The sequence below is a fragment of the Triticum aestivum genome, chromosome 4A (genome assembly GCF_018294505.1).
Source record: "Triticum aestivum cultivar Chinese Spring chromosome 4A, IWGSC CS RefSeq v2.1, whole genome shotgun sequence".
NCBI lineage: Eukaryota > Viridiplantae > Streptophyta > Magnoliopsida > Poales > Poaceae > Triticum > Triticum aestivum.
Window position 1 is genome coordinate 41,889,936 of NC_057803.1, and position 24,673 is coordinate 41,914,608.

General features: G+C 45.7%; 2 protein-coding genes across 3 annotated transcripts; one reads left to right on the plus strand and one right to left on the minus strand.

The window, feature by feature from the left end:
- Positions 1-1,561: 1,561 nt before the first annotated feature.
- On the minus strand, positions 1,562-9,257 carry LOC123085026 (alpha-L-fucosidase 2). The gene is made up of 10 exons (XM_044506581.1): positions 8,927-9,257; positions 8,146-8,291; positions 7,135-8,066; positions 5,830-5,962; positions 4,776-4,934; positions 4,015-4,239; positions 3,723-3,824; positions 3,500-3,635; positions 2,405-2,600; positions 1,562-2,136 (listed from the first exon to the last, which is right to left on the minus strand). Exons 1-10 carry the CDS (start codon positions 9,153-9,155, stop codon positions 1,830-1,832), a joined length of 2,565 nt encoding a protein of 854 aa, XP_044362516.1. The 5' UTR covers positions 9,156-9,257; the 3' UTR covers positions 1,562-1,829.
- An 8,012-nt stretch (positions 9,258-17,269) lies between these two features.
- Positions 17,270-24,387, plus strand: LOC123085027 (ABC transporter C family member 3). Of its 2 annotated transcripts, none has more exons than XM_044506583.1 (11): positions 17,270-18,292; positions 19,463-20,961; positions 21,038-21,124; positions 21,209-21,838; positions 21,924-22,088; positions 22,176-22,470; positions 22,569-22,783; positions 23,083-23,388; positions 23,495-23,558; positions 23,695-23,934; positions 24,051-24,387. In XM_044506583.1, the coding sequence occupies exons 1-11, from the start codon at positions 17,431-17,433 to the stop codon at positions 24,152-24,154; spliced, it is 4,467 nt and encodes a 1,488-aa protein (XP_044362518.1). In that variant the 5' UTR covers positions 17,270-17,430; the 3' UTR covers positions 24,155-24,387. The 2 variants fall into 2 exon arrangements, with proteins under 2 accessions (XP_044362518.1, XP_044362517.1); XM_044506582.1 differs by having other exon boundaries at positions 17,270-18,283; positions 19,454-20,961.
- The last annotated feature ends 286 nt before the right edge of the window (positions 24,388-24,673 follow it).

Sequence of the window (24,673 nt, forward strand, 5' to 3'; positions counted from 1 at the left end):
TATATAGATTTAACGATTACAACCTACAGTATTTAATTAGGTGCAATTATAATGACCTAAGGGCATCTCATGGGAGACCTTTAAAACACCGATATATGTTCGGCCGGACACATTTGTTCACTTTTGCAGTTCAATGGGGACTTCTATCAGTCCAGGAAGTTGTCCGGATGTCAAATTTTGGTATTTTGGAGACAAAAACAGGGGAGCTTTGCCGGAGCCTGGACATGCAATTGAGCAATCACATGCATGGTCCCCTCTCTTCTCTCTCCTTCCAACCCACAAATATTCCACGACATGCATGGTCCTCACCTACTTTTTCTCCTCTCAGCCAAATACTTTGCAATTTGCGTTGGATTGCTCTCTCTCGTATCATGTCTGCGAACCACGTCCGAACATAAAACCGGACAAACACCGGAGAAATTTATAGGTCAGTGTTGAAGATGTCCTAACGGTGTGATATTGCAGCATTAATCTTAGTTGATTGTGTGTTTCAGTGCCTTTAAGTTCTGCAAGTTAGGCCAGGAGAAGCTGCGAGGACCAGTTCGGCAAGGAGAAAAGTAGGCAGGAGGAAACCACTATGCGGCATGCCAAGTGGACCTGACAACTAGGACCCGCCGGTCAAAATGCTCACAAAATTTTAAACAGGGTAAACTGTGGCCAAACTTTTTCTAGATGGGGTAAAACAGACGGAATCTCGCTAAATGGGATAATTAGTATAAAAAATGTCAAAACAGGGGGTAAAACCCGGAATTCACTATATATGAGCTTGGTAGGCATGCATGTATAGATCCCTCTCCTCTCCCCTGTCTGAGATCCTCGTACTATGTAGCAAGAGGAGTGGAGCCTCGTTTGTTTTGATTTTCTTTTTCTTAGGTTTTATTTTCCTGGTGGCATCGATGGTCGCGCCGATGACATATTGGAATAAGGTCACTCTGACCCCTCCCTACATCAATGATGTCCAATCCGGCGTCGACGAAGGGCCTGTGAGAACTTGTGTCGCCAAATATGTTGGCTCTCTTCGGATCTTGGTAGTTGATGTGTCTATCAAGGAGAGCATTTGGCTGGCTACTTGTGCGGCGTTTCGACATCTTCTTTCATGTTGTTATGCTGCATGGTTCGGTTTCTCCTACTCTCTAGACTGGTGGTGATGAATTGCAAGCCTGTTCTGCATTAGGTGACGCTCCAACCAACGATTCTTTCAGTGATTTCTAAATCTCATATCAAGCGGCGAGCGCCTATTGTAGTCTTTAAACTCTAGTAGGGTGTTTGTAACCGTCTCTTTCCTTTACTGTTGGTTCATTGCAATTTTTAATCTCCACGGGCAGCGCACAATTGGAGGAAGAATAAGGCTAGGCACTATAGAGAGAAGAGGAGTGAGTGCTAGATTTGAATGATAATTGGGTTGGTATATTCAAACCACGGGGTGCAAAGCGACTACATCGGGCAAGTTCACCATATGGTTCTTTTTGGACTTCATGCAGGCAACGAACATGCACCCGTTATTTATTTTAAAAGAAAAGAACCCAAGAAAACTTCAGCGGAATAATAAAGAAGTTTAATCGGCGCAAAGGTTCAACGAGATCGCTCCATTATTGTTCACACTGAGAATTCAGTACCATTATTGTTCTCACTGAGAATTCGGTAAATTTTGTCACACCGGATTGTGCCTTAGGATAGCACCATTATTGTTGTCACCGAGAATTCAGTAAATTTTGTCAGCAGGCTGTGCCTTAGGATATAGTTCCATTATTGTTCTCACCGAGAATTCAGTAAATTTTGTTGCAACAGATAATGCCTTCAGATTTCGCAGAACCAGCACACGTACATTCTCACAGTAGCCAAGTCTTCAAGCACTTCAACTCCGAGTTGAACCTGTAAACTTGGCCTGGGGAGGCACTGATCACGGCAGAGCGATCACCGTAGTGGATCCTCGCAAGCGAGTTCCCACTGCTGCCAGACCATACAAGAGCTTCATGGAGGGTACCTTCTTTCCAGCAGATGTTAACCGTCAACCCGCCTCGGGCCCTCAAACCTTTAACGCTGCCATGGGGCCACTTGTCGCGGGGCAGAGCAGGGAGCAGGTACAGATCACTCCCGGTGCTCTGCACAAGCATTTCGCACAATGCAGCTGGGAATCTGCAAGAGAAGACAATCATTGTGATGTTTGTGAATCGATCGTCGCAGTTAAGTAGCAGTCACTATTATTAGACCTCTTTTAAGTGGTTAACAATTTACAGCTTAGAGTCACCACGAGGTAATCATACTATGGTAAACAGAGCTGGCTGTGGTGAATTGAATGGTTTTGTCAAATAGAGCTGGAACTTCATGTGTCACAATTCAAGGTAATCATGCTATGGTAACATATTGGATCATGGTTGATTAGGTTGAAGGTGATCTGGTTTACCCAAAATTTGCATCAATCTGGAATGGTGGATGCGCTGCGAACAAATTGCTGTATAGACCTCCTTCCTTTTCATGCTCGTGCTTTGGATCTATCAAAGTGATTAGCTGCAGAATCATTTTGTATGCATGCTTACTGTTGTGAAGATGAGCCCACAGGGCCATCTTCCATGAAGTAGACCATCCAGGGCCTTTATCACCTACACAATAGAGAGAATTCAGTGCTAAGCAGCAAAGACAGAGAAAGTGATGGCTAACAGCTAGCCCTTGACCTTAGACACAATAAATTTGACATTCTTAACAGTGCCATGCAGTTGTTGAAATAACAGTATTTTTCAGATCAAACTGAAAGGTGGGAAAAATGAATATAACAGCTGGTCATGCAAGCAAACCGCATAAGAAAAAAATCAACTTAATAATACCACTAGACTGTTTGCCATTTGAAAGAAAATGGCCATGGGGAAATAAGATCAGCAACCTTTGTAAGAAGTTTAAAAAATTCTGGCACAGACAACACTGAATTATCCTCTTGGAACATGGTTACTGCTTATTTCAATTTTACATGAGAACAGCAGTGGTCGATCCAGTCCCATTAAACCTTGCTATCCTTCTACAAAGAAATTGTTGAGCACCCCCGTTCCAAAAATAAAATTTTAAAAAATAAAATTGTTGAGCACCCAAGCTGATGCTCGTGTGCATAAGTGTATAGCTAACATCTGTTTTAAGAAGTTTTTAAGTTGCTGTGGGTTGTTTGTATTTTTGCTCTACTGAAACAATTTTGTTTATACATATACTGCTTTTGATGAATGCAGTTACAGTATGTCACTGAATGGCCTTCCTCCTTTATTCTTCTGTGCTATATGTCCATTCCTCTTATCTTCAACAGTTAACCCTCAAAATCTAAAAAATGCTGAGATCAGCAAAAAGGAGCTCGTGCAAGATCGAGTAACCGTCATGTGAAGGAATCTCGGGAGGTCATCATCTAACAATAAGCTCTCTGAGATCATAATTTCTTTTGAAACAAACCCAAACTAAAGACTGATAACTTCAAATAAGGATCAAATTATAATACTGCCCTTTTGATATGCCAAAAAGTTACCTCTTTTATAAAGAGTATTGGCAACAGCTTTGCAGAGGTCAGGTGTTTGCTCAAGTGTCATGGTATGTCCAGGATAAAGACCAAACAGATGAGATACATGCCTGTGCTGAGGCTCGGGATCCTTAAAATCTTGTGCCTGCGCATAAAAAACAAGTATTATGAAACTGAACAGACCAATGCAAATCATTTTGAGAGATAAAAAAAATAAAAGGTTTATACAGACCCATTCCATGATTGTACCATCTCTACCAATTTTTATCGGTGGGAGCCTTGGAAGTGCCGCTTTTATCCTCTGAACCACATCAGTGCTGGATTTTCCTAAAATCTGATAAGACACGTATGAATATTTCATCACATAAACATTCAAATAAATACATGCCAGAATGATAAGACTTAACTATAACTCTAGTATAACGTTTTAAATCTGCATGATTCATTCATAGTATCACCAAAGTATCTGCATATTCAATGAAGCCTGTCTCTTTCAACAACAGTAAATAAAAATGAAGACTTACATCAGCAGACAGAAGAACAGCTGAGAATACTTCTCTAATAATTGACATGTCCATGGTTGTTGAATAGCTCACAGATGCTTTCTTGCCATCGGCAGCAATAAAATAATGCTCTGGGGAAGTAGAAGGATTGGTCTCCAGATAGCCTTCTTGGCCTTCAATCAACCAGGACAACAGAAAGGAGGCAGATCCTTCCAAAAGTGGATACGCTGTTCTCTCCAAAAATTCCTGCAAAAAAAGAACAGAATATCACATCTGAGGTAACTTGATCTTGTCTATATCACATTTATGTCTCTCCAATCTCCAGAAGATGAGCTTGCACTTTGCGGCAAAGCTATCAGTATGGAATTCACCATATATTCACAACATCCTCCAAGACATTATCCATCAATCAGAACACATGAAAAAGGTAGATGAACCAACAATCGATTCAACAGGATAGTTAAACACTATTGGCCAGTCATTGCTGCTAAACATCGTTATCTTTTAGTACAGTTAACCAGTTTGTCTAATCCAAATTTATTAGTGCTTGCCTTATCCCTCATATTTGGTTTAGGCCTACCTTTTACCACCAATTCTTCAAATAAGATAGTGTAATCACATAAACATAAAGGGAGATTAGGCTCCAATATAAGCAAGCGGCGACAGTAATTCGCATATCTGCCTATGACGTATGATCACAATCTGTGCTTAAAGGTGATACAAGAAAGTAACGCATACAAGTACTGCATGGCATTGCATTTCATGCCCATGTCATCACTCACTCTGTCCATTGTAAAACTGTAGTGTTCCCACAGGTGTGTAGCAAGCCATGGCCCACCCATTGGCCATAGAGCCCATGAAGGATCACCAGCATCCGGTGATGTTTTTGCCCACAAGTCTGTGACTTGGTGACTAACCCAGCCATTAGCTCCGTAATTCACCTGTCAAGAAAACATATCATTACCTCAAAAAGTTCCCATGAAATACAAGGTTCCAAACTATGCTATAAATCCATTTGGAACATGTAAACTGAATAAAATAAAATCTAGTAATATGTTTAAACACGAAGTAGAATTCATCTAGATTCTAATACACACAAACCATTAAATAGAGTTGTCCAAATGATTCATCAAGAAGATGCACAAAGTTGCAATTCTTTATCCTTGAGTGATCAAGGGCAAGTGCCTCTCAAACTTCAAATTTTGTATTCACATTTACGTTGTCACGTTAACAGTAAAAACTCAATAGTCGATACTCAGTGACACTAAGAATGAAGTGAGGAAAAGCCCTATCACCTAGATATACTTATAATGTCGTGGAGCAAGTGTTGTCGTGGTACTGTAGCATGCAGTGGAAATCAGATATTTGAATAACTAATTGCCTTGTTAGATTGGTCTTTTTCAATCCTCGTGTAGTAGTGACTGTCAACAGAACGACCTTTGTATTGCTATTGGGTCAAAGGGACAGATTATAGACATGTACATCTCTCTTTTCTTTTCTAAGCCTTTAGTCCCAAACAAGTTGGGGTAGGCATTATAGACATGTACATATGCAATCAAAATCCTATAGAAAGAAGAAACTGCACAGCTAACTATTGCCCCTTGTGCAAACTGGCAGGTCCCAGGCTTCTAGTAGCATCACTGCTATTTCTTTGTTGTCAGACCTCAGTGATGCTGCTAGGAGTAGGATCCAAGGCTATAGGCCATGGCCACAAGAAATAGTATTCATAAAAGTTCAATTCACTACAAAGTAGAAAACTATGTTGGAACACTCATGACTATACAGGGTAGAGAACACACTGTTTCCAGAGACTCTCTTTTATGAAAGTAGACTTACTTTTGCCGTCTTAGCCCCATTGACCGAAAGGGATCCAATGAAGTCGAATAGTGGGTCTTGGCATTCACTAAGGTTGCAAGGAAGTGATGGCCAGTAATTCATTTGTAGATTTATATTTGGATGGGGAGCTGTACTGGAAAGTGAAAGGAATGACATATTGTTATCAAACTTGGACTGCCAGAAAATAGTGTAAATAGGACTATCATCAATATACTCTCAAATAACTTACATTACAAACACTAAGGTATTTGCTGCAGTAAATTCAGCATTAAGTTGCTACAAATGGCAAGAGAATCAATATTACCCACAACAAAATTTACTTGAATAAAAGATGGATAACCCCTTTAGTAGATCAATTGTTCAGAATGCACCAGAAATTAAGGAAAAATATACTAAATTATCTTCCCGAAAATTCAAGTTACATTTTTTTACATCATAAAAAAATCAAAGTTACATTCTTTATATAAAGAATCCCAAAACCTATATTTAAGAAACTAATGCGGGGAATTTTAATTTTTTGTGGCTTTCTTCATATGTATTCAGTGTTTTGTCATGCTGTGTCAATCCATGTGCCTAATATAACATAAAAATAATGGGAATATGAGCGTTAATCAATATGCTTATTTGGTAACTGATTATCCAATGTGTTTAAGGGAGTGAGCATGCCTGTATGTATTAACATCAACTGGATACACAAAATGTTGGCCTCAATTACTTCGGTGTCTTAACATCGAAAAGGCCAAATGTGTGTTACTTTTGCAAGTAATAGGATCACAATGTGTGTACACGAGAATCCTTAATTAATCTACAGAAAAATGAATACAGCTTTAAACCTTAAAACTGAAGCCAAAGGCCAGTCTCTTCAGTTCAAAAGAAAAGACTAGTCTTAACTCTTAACTTGTGAAATGTGCAAATTAGATTAACTTCTACATGATAGTTTTAAAACATATTAAGAGAAAGGGCCACTTATCATGTTTTCCACTTATATTTTCCTCATTTTGATGCAGAACAGCTAAGGATTGTTATGAGACTTTTCAAACTTCTAAAATTTATTGCTTGCCATAGCAAAAATGGTCATGTAACACCAGACTGCATGCAAGGACAATCAATTTCACAGAGTTGGTCCTTTGTGACCCCATTAGGATGATATTTATGACGTGTTCTCTGAATACACAAGTTCTACAAAGTGTGACCCAGACGAACAGTTGCAGCCGTTTTCTTATTCAATAGTCTAAAAAATAACACCCCAAGATATATAGCTGACATAAACAACAAAACAAGACAAGATATGTTGTAAAAACATACCCCCATGGTGCCTTAGTCTCGTTGTTCCATATTCCTTGCAGATTGGAAACCTGAGTTCCAGGCCTCGAACAAGAAATGAGTAGATAGCGCCCAAACTGAAACAGAAGTTCTACCAGAGAAGGATCTTCATCATGTCTAAAACTTATAATTCTGTCTACGGTAGGCTTCTCTGAATTATTAAGCTCGTTTAACCTTGAACTGTCAACCATCTGCACAGTGCAATCAGATACTGCAGTATCCTGAGAGATATTCTCAGGTAAGTGAGCCAAAGTGCTACCTCCAAGTACATCATTAGAGCCTCGTGAAAGTTGCAAGGACACACGCTGGAAAAGACTCTGGTAATCATCCATGTGATAAGCTTTTAGCTGTGCATATGACATGCTCCTGGCCATATTTAATGTTGTGAATGCTGATGTCACTGGATCAAGTGTCGATTCAGAAGGCTTGACAAATGGCCCTTCAAATGAGGTTGCAGCTGCAAGGAGCAAAACCGCTGAGTCGGCACCATCAAGTTTCAGCATCTTATCATTTAATACTTGCACTTGGCCATTGGCACCACTCGTCAGCAGGTAGAGAATAGCACAAAATTTCATTCCCGGAGGATGATCAGATGCATTGTCATCTCCCGCAGGCCTTTCTCCTGGGCAGCTACCCTCCATGATTATTTCATTTGCATCTGTTACACGAATCCGGTGATCTAGTGGTGTTGCTAAAGATACTGTACAGGAGACAGCTCCTGGTTTGTTTGCAGAGATTTTAGTCGCAATTACTTGATTTGGATTTGAGGAGAAGTGTTCCCTTGAGTACACTACTTCCCCAACACTGTATGTGACATTGACTGTTGCAGATTCCAAATCAAGGTATCTTTTATAATTTGTATACTTGATATGCTCACCAAAGGCAAGATCAATATCACCGAGAGGCTGGTAACTCTACATTTAAAACATAAGCAATGTTTAAACGTCGATATAGCAGCACAACTCTTCCATCAACCTAAAGCAAAATGTGTACCTGCGTCTCATCACCAGACAGGCCATAAGCAACAGCTGTAGCTTCAGGATACAGTCCCTTATCAACAAGGCTCCTTACTTCAGAAAGAACAGTAGGTGCTTTGGGGTTTGTATAATTACCAGGTCCGCCCGTCCATAATGTATCATCTGCATCAACAGTTTTGATATGAAGCAATAAACTCTACAAAAATAAACAGATAGGTAATATTAAAGAAAGCTAATATGAGTGAAGGTGTATGTGAAACAGTGAAAGGTATACATGAGTGGGGAAAGGAGACAAAAAAGACTGATATCATTCACTTATAGGGAAAAAGTAACAGAATAATGAAAACGAAGCTTCCTAATTTTCACGTCATCTGTTCAGAAAAGTGGTATGATTGTACTTTCGGAGAACACATGCAAGATCAATAAATATGATCACTATCATTTTCATTTAAAAAGTGTAAAGAAGAATCCTGGCATGAAGGATCTGCAAAACCATGCACACATTCCGACAGTGCACTCCAGACTTCAAATCATACTACTTTCAGTAAAAGTGCTATATATCTTGTCTTGTTTTGTTGCTATTCAAGATGTCATAGTTTTAAAATCGAGGTTCTAGATCATCATCTGTTAAGAGCATTGTTATTGCTGTGGTGTTTCTGGGTGAATTTGATTCCCGAGCTGGAACGAGAGCGCTTCCCGACCAAAAAACCCCCAAGACAAGATTTTCACTAAATTTGGGGATATTATAGCAGAGTAATTAAGCCTTCAGAAGAGGGGAAGGGGGTCTGTTTAATTACGGTTGAGCTGGAGCTTCTCGGAGGTGACGCCGCCCCAGACCAAGGCGCCGAGACGGCCGTTCCCGATCGGCGCCGCGTCGGTGAAGTACCTGGCTGGGGACCCAAACACCACCTTCAGAGGCCGCGCCTCCTCCGCCGGCCACCCCGCCGCCGCAGCCGCAGCTTCCGCTTCCTGCGGTCGACGCACCCAGATCCACTCGCCGCCGGCGTCGCAGTCGTCGCCGTCCATGGGGAAACAGCTAGCCCAGAGCGAGGACTGAGGGGAGCAAGTTGTGCAGCTGCAAGCAAGCGGTCACGGGACAGGCGACGCGGACCGCGGATCTTTGTAGTGTAGTGCGCCATCAATCATCGTGGAGTAAATGCAGCTGTACCGCGGATTTAGTGATGTCGTGGAGTAAGGGTAGGGGCGACAATTCTAATCCGGTTGACAGAGAACCGACCATCCAACCATGATCAAGTAAAAATAACTTTAAAACAGTGTGAGAGCCGAACATCCAATCATGACGAAGTAAAGATAACCCCAACGCGGTTGACAGTGAGACCTGACCATCCAACCACAGATATTGAATATTCACACTAGTTCAAATGAGTAATTTAAGACGGACGAAATTCATGTAAATTGAACAATGTTTTTTAAAGTTTTGATATATTTACAATCAAAAGAAGCAAGTTTTGATATGTAAACTAAACCGAATAAAATTAAAATAAACCTAAACTAAACTAAGTGAAGTATGACCGGTGACCTTTTAGGCATGGCCTCCTAAACCGTCGGTACCTTCGCCATCGTCCCTTTCGTCAACATCGTTGTCCTTCCAACAACGGAAAGTCTTCGGATATAGTTGTTCGGTTGCCTCCATCTGCCCCGCTGGGCAGCGTCCTTCTGGCGGTGACAGTTGACCCGTGGACACGCTCTTGACATTGCCATTGTCGGCGAGGGCACGGGACGCACTTGAACTCCTTCATCCCCACTTTGAGGAGTTGATCACTCGTCCGGCGCCGACAGTGAGGGGACGTCTGCGCGGTGGTCCTGGGCCGATCCTCAGCCCAGGGCAACGTGAGGTCCCGGCCATCGCGGACTTAGTCGGGCGTCATGTTGGACGCAGCAAATGCCGCTCTCGGCATGCCTGCTCAGATGCCGCCTTCAGCTACTATCATAGTGTGCAAGGAGGAAGCGTTGTCGCCACATCCAAGGTAGTAGAGGAGGTGGATGTGCACGTTGGCGATCGTCGGGTCGGGCACCTCCTCCTCCTTCACCGGGCGGCCTGGCTTCCAGACAGTTGTTAGGGCGGTGATGGCGCCACCTCCTTCTCGTGCTAGAAACGACGTGTGGGGACGCCAGCTGGATGAAGTGGCCGGCCTAGCTGTGAGGCGAAAGGCTGGCTCCTCCTTGACGTGGGTCTGATTTGGACACCGCGGTTACGTATGCGGTGGCTCCTCCTTGACGCTGCATCCAATTTTGATGTCGCGGTTGTGCGGTGGCTAGTGCAACATCGGATCGCGGTCGCAGAGCGACAATACAAACAACAACTCTATTTTGCGTCGCGAATTCGTCGTCTGTGCACGTAGCCGAGGAGGGGCAACTGCTACTGCTCTTGTCATCGTCAAAGAGCACCACCTCCTCCTTGACCATCAAAGTGGTGGATGTCGACGGGCCGGAAACCATGGGCGATGGCGCCACAATCAAGAGCTCCTCGTAGATCCACCCACCGACGCCGATTACCAACTGTCGTACTTGCCCATCAATGCAACATGCAGATGAGAGAAGAGGAGTGGGGAGAAGGATAGGTGGCGGTGTGTGGAGGAGAGGAGATTGGGTTTGACGGCGAGCCCTGGCTGCTTTAAATAGTCGGGGCAGCCGGAAAGGTGTTGTAATGGCCGGAGTAGCCTTCTTGGTCCCCGTGTCCGCGTTGAGGCGGCGCAGTCAACCGTCCCATTTTCTTATCATAAAAAAATGTTATTTTTGTTTCTCATATTATGTTTTGACGATGGATTTGGAAAAACTATAATAACATGTATTCTTGTTACTATTACGGCATAAAAAAATTCAGATTTATTTGACATTTATAAAATGGTTAAATTAAACGGGTGCGTTGGTAGCACCAGATGGCCCGGTACACCAGAAATTTTCCCTACCTTCGCGAGCCAGATGAGCAAATCCTATATGGCGCCTTAAACGCCGGTTGCAGGTCATTCTGCAAACCGGCACACACACACCCCAACTTTTGGGTGGGCCTATTTACGTCTTTTTTCCTGTTTAAACTTCTAAAAAGGCATAAAAAAGATTCAGATTTATTTGACATTTATAAAATGGTTAAATCAAACGGGTGCGTTGATAGCACCAGATGGCTCGGTACATGAGAAATTTTTCCTACCTTTACAAGCCAGATAAGCAAATCCTATATGGCGCCTTAAACGCCGGTTGTAGGTTATTTTGCAAACCGGCACACACACTCCAACTTTTGGGTGGGCCTATTTACGTTTTTTTCCTGTTTAAACTTCTAAAAAGACATAAAAAATATTCAAATTTATTTAACATTTATAAAATGGTTAAATCAAACGGCCGGTTGCAGGTCATTCTGCAAACCGGCACACACACCCCAACTTTTGGATGGGTCTATTTATGTTTTTTTCCGGTTTAAACTTCTAAAAAGATGCGTGAGTGCAAGCGACAGGGTTCGAAGTCGGGACCTCCTCGTTGCGAGGGAACTGCAATAACCACTAGGCCCCATACATACCTTTCTTCGTTTTTTACGTACAGGAAATGCCCCTCCTATGTTTTCTACATTTTCTTTTGTTTTTTGCTTTCCTGTTCCTCTTTTCTTTTCCTAAATGCATAAAAATTTCAAACTTCGATGAATTTTTTTCAAATTGGATGAACCTATTTTCATAATTAATGAACTTTTTTTCAATTCTAGTGATTTTTTTAAAAAGAATGAACGACTTTGAAATTTGATGGTTATTTTTTCAACTTCGATGAAGTTTTTCCAAATTTTATGGTCTTTTCAAATTCTATTAACTTTTTCTTAATCGATTAACTTTTGTGAACTATTTCAAAGTTTGTGACTTTCTCTTTCAAATCTGTGGACATTTTTGAATTCCCGGATTTTTTTAATTTTTCCTATTTTGTTTCCTTTTCTTTTCTAAAAGAAAGTCAATAATTGACCTGTTAGCGCGATCGAGTGAACAGGGAAACCAGCTGGTCGCTGGTCTTAGTCTTGGGCCAGCCCACGAGCGTGGGCGCCAAGACGCTCAACCATCGCAAAAGGCGCCCGAGGGGCATCCCAAGACATAGGGAATCTCGAAATCACTAATTAAGGAGTACTCGTTGTAAAGAACACTTCATTTTCCCAGGTCGCGACAAGTGACGCATATGCAGCGTGCCACTTGTCGCAATCGAGGAGTTGTCCCTTTTTTTCGTAGATCCGTTTATTTAAAATGTTTTATCTCTTAAACTGTGCGTCCAAATCTCGAACCGTTTTCATTATTGGATTCCTCGCGTCGAGATATCCAAAACTAGATCCCATGTTGATAGGTTTTGATAAACTTTTTTTTCACAAAAAAAACCGGGCGAAAAAACCGAACCAGGAGCACGGCTTTTTTTCCCTTTCCGAAAGAGGCACGCCCGTACCTCTCGCAAAATCACAACCGTGCCTCTCGTGAAAGCAAAACCATGACTCTCGTGTAAGGAAAAAAAAATAAAAAACGTGTTTTTTTCGTTTTCGAGAGGCACGGCCGTGACTCTCGCGAAAGCACAACCGTGCCTCTCACAAAAGCAAAACCATGACTCTCGCGAAAGAAAAAAAAACAGAAAATGCGTATTTTTCTTCCCTTTCCGAGAGGCATGGCCGTGGCTTTCGCGTAAGCACAACCGTGCCTCTCGCGGAAGCAAAACTGTGACTCTCACGAACGAAAAAAAAACAGAAAATATTGGGTTTCGTAGTAATTTCAAAAAATTTCTTACGCACACGCAAGATCATGGTGATGCATAGCAACGAGAGGGGAGAGTATGATCCACGTACCCTTGTAGATCGACAACGGAAGCGTTTGGTTGATGTAGTTGTACGTCTCCACGGCCCGACCGATCAAGCACCGAAACTACGGCACCTCCGAGTTCTAGCACACGTTCAGCTCGATGACGATCCCCGGACTCCGATCCAGCAAAGTGTCGGGGAAGAGTTCCGTCAGCACGACGGCGTGATGACGATCTTGATGTACTACCGTCGCAAGGCTTCGCCTAAGCACCGCTACAATATTATCGAGGACTATGGTGGAAGGGGGCACCGCACACGGCTAAGAATATGATCAAGTGGATCAACTTGTGTCTCTAGGGGGTGCCCCTGCCTCCGTATATAAAGGTTCAAGGGAGGGGAGCCGGCCGGCCAGGAGAGGCGCGCCAGGAGGAGTCCTACTCCCTCTGGGAGTAGGACTCTCCCCTTTCCTAGTTGGAATAGGATTCGTGGAGGGGGGGGGGGGGAAGAGGAGAGAGAGGAGGAAGGGGGGCCGGCCCCCTCTCCTTGTCCAATTCGGACCAAGGGGGGGAGGGGCGCGCGGCCCATCTCTGGCCACCTCTCCTCTCTTCCACTAAGGCCCATTAAGGGCCATATACCTCCCGGGGGGTTCCGGTAACCTCCCGGTACTCCGGTAAAATCCCGATTTCACCCGGAACACTTTCAATATCCAAACATAGGCTTCCAATATATCAATCTTTATGTCTCGACCATTTCGAGACTCCTCGTCATGTCCGCGATCACATCCGGGACTCCGAACAACCTTCGGTACATCAAAATGCATAAACTCATAATATAACTGTCATCGTAACCTTAAGCGTGCGGACCCTACGGGTTCGAGAACAATGTAGACATGACCGAGACACGTCTCCGGTCGATAACCAATAGCGGAACCTGGATGCTCATATTGGCTCCTACATATTCTACGAAGATCTTTTATCGGTCAGACCGCATAACAACATACGTTGTTCCCTTTGTCATCGGTATGTTACTTGCCCGAGATTCGATCGTCGGTATCCATACCTAGTTCAATCTCGTTACCGGCAAGTCTCTTTACTCGTTCTGTAATACATCATCCCGCAACTAACTCATTAGTTACAATGCTTGCAAGGCTTAAGTGATGTGCATTACCGAGAGGGCCCAGAGATACCTCTCCGACAATCGGAGTGACAAATCCTAATCTCAAAATACGCCAACCCAACATGTACCTTTGGAGACACCTGCAGAGCTCCTTTATAATCACCCAGTTACGTTGTGACGTTTGGTAGCACATAAAGTGTTCCTCCGGCAAACGGGAGTTGCATAATCTCATAGTCATAGGAACATGTATAAGTCATGAAGAAAGCAATAGCAACATACTAAACGATCGGGTGCTAAGCTAATGGAATGGGTCATGTCAATCAGATCATTCAACTAATGATGTGATCCTATTAATTAAATGACAACTCTTTGTCCATGGTTAGGAAATATAACCATCTTTGATTAACAAGCTAGTCTAGTAGAGACATACTAGTGACACTCTGTTTGTCTATGTATTCACACATGTATTATGTTTCCGGTTAATACAATTCTAGCATGAATAATAAACTTTTATCATGATATAAGGAAATAAATAATAACTTTATTATTGCCTCTAGGGCATATTTCCTTCAGAAAACGTGTTTTGTTTTTCCCTTTCCGAGAGGCACGACCGTGACTCTCGCGAAAGCACAACCGTGTCTCTCGCGAAAGCAAAACCGTAATTCTCGCGAAAGAAAAAAAACAGAAAATGCGTTTTTATCGTTTCCGAGAGGTACGGCCGTGACTCTCGCTAAAGCACAACCGTGCCTCTCACGGAAAAAAAACCCGTGACTTTCACGAAATAAAAAAGAAGAAAACGCGTTTTTTCGTGAAAAAAAATCAAAAATTCTTTTTGAATCGAAAAGCTAAGAAAGACCGGGGGAAAACCAAAACGTCGAAAAAACCCAAAAAAATCGTTTAAAAAGCCGAAAACGCGTGCGGAAAAATAAAAATAATAAAATCTGAAGGGAGCGTCCAGAGCGCGACACGTGGCGAATGGCTGAGAGCGCGCCAAGTGGCGCTGATCGTTGCGAGGCTCCCGAAGGAGCGGTCGTTAACTAGATGCTCCCAGGGAACCTTGCTGAAGAGGAGGGCAAGATGGGCCGACCCAGGTGCGCAGGAGGCCACGTCATGTTTTTTTTTACATTTCACGTCTTTTATTTTTTTATTTTTTTGTTTCTCCCAATGCAACGCACAGACTTTTTTGCTAGTATTGCTAGAACTAAACAACCCTGTAGACTGATTTTAGCATATGTGTACGACACATCACCATTCCTTGGCATCTTGACAACCCTGCTCGCAGCCTTCACCTTGAGCAGCTCTTCTTTCAGACAAAAGCCTGAACTGCTCTTCTTGTATTTGGACAAAATGCACGGTCAGACTGAACTGCTCTTTTTTATTTCCCTAGCTGCAACAAATCAAAAAATATTTGAGACAAAAGCACGACTTTAAACTTTCAAATAGAGGATCAGAGTTTAGTACTTCCTCCGTCCCAAAAGTACAAAGTTAATACAAAGTCGAGTCACTTATTTTGAGACGAAGGGAGTATGTAGGTAGAAGATACCACAGTTTTGATATACTACAGTATTTTGAAGTATTAGAAATACTTTGAGTTGTTTGGCTAGTGTTGTACTCCTTGTATTGGAAATACGTTGGTATATACCAACGTATGTAATAGCTAGCTAGCGTTTTCTCCTTAGCTCCCAGCAGTTGCAGACCCAACGGCCATGCAAAAAGGCCACCCACATGCACAAAGTCTACTGTCAAACTATCAACCACGACGCCCAAAGTTAGGCCTGCAGCTTACAAAAATGAGGAACACCGTACACTGCACTAGTCACCAACTCCTTGCTCTCAGTTACAGCAAGGTGACTCGACTTGCTGTCGGCTGGCCGGCACTGTAGCAGTCGCACAAAGAGAAGTAGGAGCGGCGGTGATTGCAATCTTGATCAGGCGGCAGGAGTCTTCCTCTGCAAGCAAGATCTGCTGGCTTCATGCCACGGGCCTCCTTAAGAAGAGAAGGCAACAGATAATAGCCGAGCGTAGTCGTTGTTTTTTTCATGGGCGTCTCTTTGTTGTCCATGGTAACCGACGGAGATGATTTTCAGCAACGAGAGAGCGTCGGCGGCTTGGGAGTGAATGAGGAGTCGAGGACGAAGCAACAGGCTCGTTTTCTTCGCCTGCTCTGTTTTGAAAAAAGAGGTTCAACGTTCTTTTTATTTGACAGAGAAAATACTGCATTTTGAGAAATACTGTGGTATAAATACCATAGTTTTTTGGACCAAACGCTTAAAGTAATTAAAACCATAGTATTTAAAAAAACTGTAGTATTCTCAAAATATTTAAAAAATGCAGAGCTATCAAATGGGCCTAAACTGCTCTTCTTTCAGACAACCTGCACGACAACTGCTGTGATTTATTATTATTATTTTGGTCAACAGAGCACAATGGCTAGCGCGGAATTCACCATGCCATCTCGATGATACAATTCGGCGACACGCCGGACGAGAGTTAATTGCTAAAATCATCATATTTAAGGCATCGTTTGCAGAAAACCACAAGGTCACTAATTTTTTGCAAAAAAACCCGCATATTTAGTAAATTTTTTTTGCAAAAAACACTGATCAAATGATTTAAGTCGTTTAATCACTTTCTTACAAGTGGGACCGGATTGTTGGGAGCTAACTGGGCGTGGACGTGAACGGGAGCGACAAGTGGTGGGCGTAGTTGCTAGGGTGGTTGCGGAAATGGCCGGCTGCTGGTCCTCGTCGGCCGATGTGCCCACCCGTTGTTGGGTGCGAGGAAGGAGCTGTTGTAGGGGGGGAGGGGTTGTTTGCTTTTATTTTTTTAAATCTAAGGGGGTTTATGTGAATGTTTTGTCAAGTCGGCTCCCGGTAATCTGACTTCATTTATGCTTTTTGCAAAAAGTTTATTGAATGCGTGGCTTTTTTTTAAAATATGACCTCATGGTTTTGTATAAACGATGTTTCAAATGTGATGGTTTTGTGTAATTAACTCCGGCGAACGAAGACCGAGAGCTCGCGCCACCGGCGACAATGTCCAAGATATCGCCGCGCCGCCAGCTGACGACTAAGTGATTGATCCGCCGCTGCTGATTGCCAACAGCTCAGTTTCCGTCGAGCGGGAGACGCCACCGACGAGGAGAGCCTGCTGTGGTGGTGGTGGCTCACCGCGTATATCCTCGCCAGGCCGTCACAGAGGGGCTCAACCAGGTCGTCCGTAGCATGTGCAGCATTATTTCGTGGGTTGGCCCACGGGGGGTGGTGTCTGCAGCCGCCTCGTCGGCTCGTCGCCGTCAAGACTCTTCCGCGCACCCGCCACGCACGTGCCGCCGGCCATCCTATATAACCCTCGTCGCCGTCACGACTCTTCCGCCGCGCACCCGCCACTCACTCAGCCATCAGCCTGCACCCATCCATGCCCATCGCGGCAGCGATGGCGGGCCAGAAGCAGCCCGCCCTCCCCTTGGTCCTGCGGCCGCTGCTCCTCCACGGCGTCGGCGCCGGGGCCCACCTCCTGCTCGCGCTCGCCGTCGCGGCCCGGCTCCTCTTCGCCTCCGGCCGCCGCGGCAAGGACACGGCCGCCCCGGCCCCGGGGAGAGGCAGTGGCATCCGGTTCCGGTGGGGCCAGGTCGCGGTGCGCGCCACGTGGGCGCTGGCGGCGTCCGAGCTCTTCCTCGCCGCCTACTCGGTCGTCTCGTGGTACCTCGACAACAGCGGCGGCGGCGGGGCCGAGGTCACGGACGCCGCGGCGCGCGCGGTGGCGTGGCTGCTGCTCGCGGCGTACCTGCAGCTCGAGTACCGCGGCCGCGGGGAGGAGCGGTTCCCCGCGCCGCTCAGGCTCTGGTGGGCGCTCTTCCTTCTCCTCTCTGTCCTCGCCGTCGCCGTCCACGCCGCGACCAGCCTCTGCTACGGGCTTCCCGTGCCCGCGCTTCCGTGGGCGCGCGACGCCGTTGAGGTCATCGCGGCCGTGGCGCTACTCGTCGCCGGGTTCTCGGCCAAGAGGGCGGCGACGACGACGGGCGGCTCTGCTTCCGAGGAGCCTCTGCTCAACGGCGCGAGCGACGACGACACCGTCGATGCTTCCCTCTTCACGAGCGCCGGCTTCCTCAGCGTCCTCACCTTCTCCTGGATGAGCCCCCTGTTCGCAGTCGGCCACAGGAAGACCCTCGGCCTCGACGACGTCCCGGACCTCGATCACGGCGACAGCGTGGCGGGCCTGCTCCCCTCGTTCAAGACGAACCTGGAGGCGCTCGCCGGCGACGGCTCTGGCTCTGGCCGAGTATTTAACCAAAAACTACCACAATTCACGGAAACGTGACAGAAAACTATCACTTTACGATTTTGTCCCGAAAACTACCACTTTTTTTATTAATCCGTGGCAAAAAACTACCAAGTGTGAAAACTGCTCGCTTTGCCTGCGTTAAACCCGAATCTGACTGCCCGACCCCACACATAAGCGGGCTAAAAATGCAATCGAGTCCCTAGTTTTTCTTAAAAAAAGCAATCGGGTCCCTGAAAGAAAAAAAAGAAGCAATCGGGTCCTTGCTGGCGAGCTCCTCGCCGGAGCCGGCCAGCACCACGCCGGCGAGCTCATCGCCAGGGCCGGCCAGCAACACGCCTGGAGAAGATGGCTGCTGGCTGCGACAGCCATGGCCGGCGGGAATTAGCAGCGGCAGCGGGCTGGAACCGGCCGTGCTGCTTGGCTGCTCCCAGCCCGTGCTCGAGCTGTCCGACGGCGCGGAGCTCCTCCTCCTCCTCTCTGCTGGGCGGATCTAGGCAGAGCCGCATCCAGCCGGCGTGGAGCTGTCTGACGGCGCGAAGCTAAGCTAGGCGCGTCCTGGTGGCGTCCGGCGGCGCGGAGCTAAGCAGGCGGCGGGGCGGAGCTCCTTCACCTCCTCTCTGCGGCGGCGCGGAGCGGAGCAGGAGACGGCGGCGTGGGTGCTGCGTGCCGCGGCCACCCCTCGGTCGTCGGCTTGCACGGCATCGCGCGGGACCTCCGCAGCGGGCAGTGCAGCCTCGTCCTGAAGCACGTCGGCCCGAGCCTCGGCCACGTCCTGCGCGCTCGCCGCCGGCCGTTCACGGAGGAGGAGACGCGCCGCGTCATGCGGCAGCTCCTGAGCGGCGCCGCGAGGATGCACGAGCGCGGGCATCGTCCTCGTCGGCGGCGAGGGCGCGGTGAAGATATGCGACCTCGGGCTGACCTCGGACTGGATTGCTTTTTTTAAGAAAAACTAGGGACCCGATTGCATTTTTAGCCCGCTTATGTGTGGGGTCGGGTAGTCAGATTCGAGTTTAACCCAGTCAAAGCGTGCAGTTTTCTCACTTGGTAGTTTTTTGCAACGGATTATTAAAAAAGTGGTAGTTTTCGGGACAAAATCGTAAAGTGGTAGTTTTCTGTCACGTTCCCGCGAATTGTGGTAGTTTTTGGTTAAATACTCGCTCTGGCCCGAAGTTCACCGCGTTCAAGCTCACCAGGGCCCTTGTGCGCACCGTGTGGTGGCACATCGCGGTGACCGCGCTCTACGCGCTCATCTACAACTTGGCCACCTACGTTGGCCCATACCTCATAGACTCCCTGGTGCAGTACCTCAACGGCGACGAGAGGTACGCCGGCAAGGGGAAGCTCCTTGTTGTCACATTCATCGTAGCCAAGGTGTTTGAGTGTTTGTCACAACGGCACTGGTTCTTCCGGCTACAGCAAGCCGGGATACGTACTCGGTCCGCGCTCGTCTCCGTCGTGTACCAGAAAGGGCTCTCTCTGTCCAGCAGCTCGAGACAGAGCTGCACGAGCGGGGAGATGATCAACATCATCAGCGTGGATGCCGACCGAGTCGGGCTCTTCTCATGGTACATGCACGATCCCTGGCTGGTACCTCTCCAAGTAGGCCTGGCATTGTTCATCTTGTACTCCACCCTCGGGGTAGCCTCGCTTGCAGCGCTCGGTGCCACCATCGCGGTCATGCTTGCAAATGTGCCTCCGATGAAAATGCAGGAGAAGTTCCAGCAGAAGCTGATGGACTGCAAGGATGTGCGGATGAAGGTGACATCTGAGATCCTGCGTAACATGAGGATTCTCAAACTGCAGGGGTGGGAGATGAAGTTCTTGTCCAAGATCAATGACCTCAGGACGACAGAGACAAGCTGGCTCAAGAAGTACCTTTACACATGGACCGCGGCCACCTTCGTGTTCTGGGGTGCCCCGACCTTCGTCGCTGTGGCAACCTTTGGAGCTTGCATGCTCTTAGGGATACCATTGGAGTCAGGGAAGGTGCTGTCTGCATTGGCCACGTTCCGGGTGCTTCAAGAACCAATATACAACCTTCCTGACACAATCTCGATGATGATCCAGACCAAGGTGTCTCTTGACAGGATAGCATCTTTCCTATGCCTTGAGGAGTTTCCGACGGATGCTGTGGAGAGGCTACCAAGTGGTAGCTCCAATGTTGCAATTGAGGTCAGCAATGGGTGCTTCTCCTGGGACGGCTCGCCTGAGCTGCCAACGCTGAAGGACCTGAATTTTCAAGCTCGGCAAGGCATGCATGTTGCAGTCTGTGGGACGGTCGGCTCTGGGAAATCAAGCTTGCTCTCTTGCATTCTTGGTGAGGTGCCAAAGCTATCAGGGGAGGTCAAGACTTGCGGGACAATGGCGTATGTCAGCCAGACGGCATGGATACAGAGTGGCAAAATTCAGGACAACATACTGTTCGGCAAGGAGATGGACAGTGAGAAGTATGACAGTGTCCTTGAGTGGTGTTCTCTGAAGAAAGATTTGGAGATCTTGCCATTCGGCGACAAGACAGTCATTGGAGAGCGAGGCATTAATCTTAGTGGCGGGCAGAAGCAAAGGATTCAGATAGCCCGAGCTTTGTATCAGGATGCCGACATCTATTTGTTCGATGATCCGTTCAGCGCAGTCGATGCTCATACAGGATCCCACCTTTTTAAGGTATAATACATGCTTTTCTTTTTTTGTTCAATAGGAGTTTTGAGAACACCTTTCTTAAGGTTTCTTCCATTTGCAGGAATGCTTGCTTGGGGCTTTGGCTTCAAAAACAGTGGTTTATGTCACTCACCAGATTGAGTTCCTGCCTGCAGCTGATCTTATTCTGGTGAGAATTTCATTGGCAAATGTTTCATGTAAATTTTATTGCCATAAATTGTTCGGCTGTCTTTATAAGGTAATTTTAATGTAGGTAATGAAAGGCGGGAGAATAGCACAAGCAGGCAAATACAACGATATACTTGGTTCAGGGGAGGAGCTAATGGAACTGGTTGGTGCTCACCAGCATGCTCTCACAGCATTGGATGTGATTGATGTTGCTAATGGAAGCAGTGAGAAATTATCTTCAAGCCTATCCAGGTCATTGTCATCAGCTGAAGAGAAAGATAAACAAAATGGCAAAGAAGACGGTGACAAGGTTCAAAGTGGGCAGCTGGTGCAGGAAGAAGAAAGGGAAAAAGGCAGGGTGGGGTTCTGGGTATACTGGAAGTACCTCACATTGGCTTACGGCGGAGCTCTGGTACCATTCGTGTTGATAACACAGCTACTTTTCCAAGTACTTCAGATTGCTAGCAATTACTGGATGGCTTGGGCTTCTCCTGTATCAGAAGACGCCGAGCCTCCGGTGAGCACGTCGACACTGATCTACGTTTTTGTGGCATTGGCTGTTGCAAGTTCCCTGTGCATCCTCGTAAGGGCATTGTTTGTTGTCACAGCTGCATACAAAACAGCAACTCTGTTGTTCAACAAGATGCACATGGCCATATTCAGAGCTCCTATGTCTTTCTTCGATTCCACTCCAAGTGGGCGCATCTTGAATAGAGTAAGTCATTTGCATCTCCTCAAATTTCCTGGGAAGTTTGATTTGTTTACTTCGAATATTGCTCACTCAAGATTGAACTGCTTAGGCTTCAACTGATCAAAGTGAAGTGGATACATACATTGCTAACCAGATGGGTTATGTTGCGTTTTCCATCATACAACTAGCTGGAATTATTGTGGTGATGTCTCAGGTAGCATGGCAGGTGTTCGTTGTTTTCGTTCCTGTAATCATTATCTTCTTGTGCTACCAGGTAATTTAATCCATTTAATATTTATTCTTCATGTTGTTTTAACTGCAAGATCAGCACCTTATTTATACATATATAAATTTTTTGCAGCGCTATTACATTGAGACTGCCAGAGAGCTGCAAAGGCTGGTAGGGGTTTGCAAAGCTCCTATCATACAACATTTTTCAGAATCAATTAGTGGATCAACAACCATCAGAAGTTTTGGCAAAGAAAATCAGTTTGTATTAACTAATAGCCATCTAATAGATGCCGACTCTCGACCGAAATTCTACAATGCTGCAGCAATGGAGTGGCTTTGTTTCCGCTTGGATACGCTGTCGTCCTTTACATTTGCATTCGCTTTGATATTTCTGATCAGTCTACCAACTGGTATCATTGACCCAGGTTAGGATGTTACTAGTTTGGAAAAATATTCGAGTAATGGTAGCAGATTAGATGTGACTTGATATGGGCTTGCAACTAAATCTATGTTCTGCTTTCAGGTATTGCTGGTCTCGCGGTCACCTATGGGCTTAACTTGAACATGTTGCAAGCATGGGTTGTCCGGAGCATGTGCAATTTGGAGAACAAGATCGTATCAGTAGAAAGAATTCTGCAATACATAAGCATTCCTGAAGAGCCTCCACTTTCAACGTCAGGAGATAAGTTGCCCCATAACTGGCCATCAGAGGGAGAAATTCAGCTTCGTAATCTCCATGTAAATACCCTTTTCTTTTTCCTCTTGTTTAATTATGTTCTCCTTTTCTTTTACCGTGTTGTTGCACAGAAATTTCATATTTTTGCCATTGTGAGTGAACTGTTAGAAATCCAGTCTGATGGGAAACGAATTGCAGATTCAGTGTTTTGCCAAATGAGAAATGAACAATTTATGCTACTCCCTTCGTCCCATAATATAAGAGCGTTTTGACTTTTGACACTACACTAGTATCAAACTCTTATATTATGGGACAGAGGGAGTAGATAGTGCAGATCCTTTAACTTCTCAACTTTCTGCAGGTGAGGTATGCCCCACAACTAGCATTTGTTCTGAAGGGCCTTTCAGTCACTTTCCCTGGAGGCATGAAGACCGGTATTGTTGGAAGAACGGGCAGTGGTAAATCAACACTCATACAGGTCCTATTCCGTATTGTCGAGCCTACTGTGGGTCAGATACTGGTAGATGGTGTTGACATCTGCACCATCGGGCTGCATGATCTGAGATCTAGACTTAGCATCATTCCGCAAGATCCAACGATGTTTGAGGGAACTGTGAGGAGCAACCTTGACCCTCTTAACGAATACAACGACGATCAGATCTGGGAGGTACTTTCGCTTTCACATGCTTCATTTCTTGCCAGTCCTCAAATACTTCCACACTAATCAAGAACTTGTTGTGAAGTTGTAGTCTGAATCTTTTGCTCCATTTCAGGCCTTGGATAACTGTCAGCTGGGAGACGAGGTCAGGAAGAAGGAGCTGAAGCTCGACTCACCAGGTCTGATGTGTGATATGTTCATTTTCAGTCATGCAGTTGAAAGTCTGAAACTTAATTTTCTTCCAAGATTCGAAAACTATATCACGTGCTACTGCTTCTTCTGTAAACTGAAAAATCATGCTATATTGCCTTGCAGTGATAGAGAATGGAGAGAACTGGAGCGTGGGGCAGCGCCAGCTTGTGTGTCTTGGCAGGGTGATTCTGAAACGAACCAAGATACTGGTTCTGGACGAAGCCACTGCTTCAGTGGATACCGCGACAGACAACATGATTCAGAGAACGCTGCGTGAGAATTTCTCGGAGGCGACGGTCATCACGATCGCGCATCGGATCACCTCGGTCCTTGACAGCGACATGGTCTTGCTCCTCGACGACGGTCAGCCATCAGCCCATTGAAACAAATCATAATCGCGCCTTGTTAATTCTTCTAATCCCATGTGTTTGGCATATCTGTTCTTGTTGGTCTGACAAAAACCGTGCTAATCTTTGCAGGTGTGGCCGTGGAGCGTGACACGCCGGCCAAGCTGCTGGAGGACAAGTCGTCTCTGTTCTCGAAGCTTGTAGCAGAGTACACGATGAGAGCGACGCACACGTAGCGAACGAGTGGATCCTCCAGCCGTTCTTCCACGCCATTGAGGCTTCTTGAGTGAGTCTGGCTGTCGCTGATGTTGAACATTGTATATGTGTAGGATTGTGTGCGTGTAGTGTATGGTTGTTGTAAGTTGTTGTAAATACTGTTAGGCCGAAGAGATGTGATCCAGGTTGTTAGCTAACTTGCGGATCAATCCTTGGCCTAACTCCCGTGTAAATCCTATCGGCCTTGGAGACACGCGCGTCCCTGCTAATGCATACTCCCTCCAGTCCTTTTTACTTTGTATATATATATATAAGAATTGTCTGAAGTCAAACTTCGCAAAGTTTGACCATATTTATATGAAAAAATATCAACATCTATCATGTTAAAGTTATACAGTATGAAACTTTAAGTCATGACGCATCTGCTGGTATTGATTTCATGTTATGAATGTTGATGTTTTTTTCTATAAAGTTGGTCAAATTTTACGAGGCTTGACTTCAGATAAATCTTATATGCGAACTAAAAAGGACCGGTGAGA